This window comes from Muscardinus avellanarius (assembly GCF_963383645.1).
Source record: "Muscardinus avellanarius genome assembly, chromosome: X".
Lineage (NCBI taxonomy): Eukaryota > Metazoa > Chordata > Mammalia > Rodentia > Gliridae > Muscardinus > Muscardinus avellanarius.
This window is the reverse complement of record NC_137792.1, coordinates 114255489-114257349: the sequence shown is the minus strand read 5'-3', so window position 1 is coordinate 114257349 and position 1861 is coordinate 114255489. Positions and strand designations below refer to the sequence as shown.

General features: G+C 39.1%; 1 protein-coding gene across 1 annotated transcript; it reads left to right on the top strand.

Moving 5' to 3' along the window:
* Positions 1-341: 341 nt before the first annotated feature.
* Positions 342-1386, top strand: CYSLTR1 (cysteinyl leukotriene receptor 1; the record flags this gene model as incomplete). Its single annotated transcript, XM_080719643.1, has 1 exon — positions 342-1386. Exon 1 carries the CDS (start codon positions 364-366, stop codon positions 1384-1386), a length of 1023 nt encoding a protein of 340 aa, XP_080575769.1. The 5' UTR covers positions 342-363.
* Between the last annotated feature and the right edge of the window lie 475 nt (positions 1387-1861).

Genomic DNA, 1861 nt, shown 5'->3' with positions numbered 1-1861 from the left:
AGCAAAGACTTTGTTTCAAAATCAAAAATCAAAAATTGCTGGGCGTGCCGGACGTGGTGGCGCACACTTGTAATCCCCGTGCTTGGGAGGCGGAGACAGGAGGATCGCACAGGTTCGAAGCCAGCCTCGCTGGCTTAAGAGACTCTGTTTCCAAATAAAAATATAAAAAAATAGGTCTGGGAGTGTAGCCCAGAGGCAGAAGTGTTCCATCCCCAGTACCACCAAAAAAAAGAAAAATGCTGGGTGTGAAGCTTGGAAGTAGAATGCCCCTGGGATCAACCCCTAGTATGAAAAAAAAATGATTTTTGACAATTTTTTTCTATTACTTCATTATAGGAACCAGGCAGACATTCCCAAAGAAACATGGATGGAACCGGAAATCTGACAATATCTTCTGCCAGTAATAACACGTGCCACGACACTATCGATGACTTTCGCAATCAAGTGTATTCCACCTTGTACTCTATGATCTCCGTCGTGGGTTTCTTTGGCAATAGCTTTGTGCTGTATGTCCTCATAAAAACGTATCATGAGAAGTCGGCCTTCCAAGTCTATATGATCAACTTAGCTGTGGCGGATTTACTGTGTGTGTGCACATTGCCTCTTCGTGTGGTCTATTATGTTCACAAAGGCATTTGGCTCTTTGGTGACTTTTTGTGCCGCCTCAGCACCTATGCCCTGTATGTCAACCTCTACTGTAGCATCTTCTTTATGACAGCCATGAGCTTTTTCCGATGCATTGCCATTGTTTTCCCAGTCCAAAACATTAATTTGGTGACACAGAAGAAAGCCAGGTTTGTGTGTGTTAGCATTTGGATTTTTGTGATTTTGACCAGTTCTCCATTTTTAATGGCTAAACCTTACAAAGATGAGAAAAACAACACCAAGTGCTTTGAGCCTCCTCAGGACAATCAAGCTAAAAATCATGTTCTGGTCTTACACTATGTATCACTATTCATTGGCTTCATCATCCCTTTTGTTATTATAATTGTCTGCTACACAATGATCATTCTGACCTTACTAAAAAATTCAATGAAGAAAAATCTGTCAAGTCGTAAAAAGGCCATCGGAATGATAATAGTCGTGACAGCTGCCTTTTTAATCAGCTTCATGCCATATCATATTCAACGCACCATCCACCTTCATTTTTTACACAATGAAACGAAACCCTGTGACTCTGTCCTCAGAATGCAGAAGTCAGTGGTCATAACCTTGTCTCTGGCTGCGTCGAATTGTTGTTTTGACCCTCTCCTATATTTCTTTTCAGGAGGGAACTTTAGGAGAAGGCTGTCCACATTTAGAAAGCATTCTTTGTCCAGCATGACTTACGTACCCAAGAAGAAGGCCTCCTTGCCAGAAAAAGGAGAAGAAATATGTAAAGAATAGTTTAAACCCATCTCCAGTAGAGACCAATGAAAAGGTTCCCAAACATATATCCTCTACATTTACAATAAAAAATAGTTTCCACTAACAATTTACAAATACTTATGTGTACCTATAAGTCTTTTTAATTTCTGCATTCCATTACTAGATATTTAAATGATAAAATTTCAATCCATAGCTATGAGCTGAATTATAAATGATTGTTTGACCAGTCACCAGAAAGTGGAAAATATTTGTGATTTCACATTGTAAACCACAGGTCTGAGATCAAGATTTTCCTTCTCAAATTAAATATTTACAAAGGATAAGGGCTAGACCTTTAAGATATAAAATTGCCAAATAGTTTTCAATCATCCTAACATATTTCTTTGCGTGCATGCCATCAGATGAGAACTGGAGATGACCCAGGAGCTACATAAAATATACTGTCATCCTCTTTCTTTGTAGTACTCACTAGGGAGGCAAAATAGATCCATTT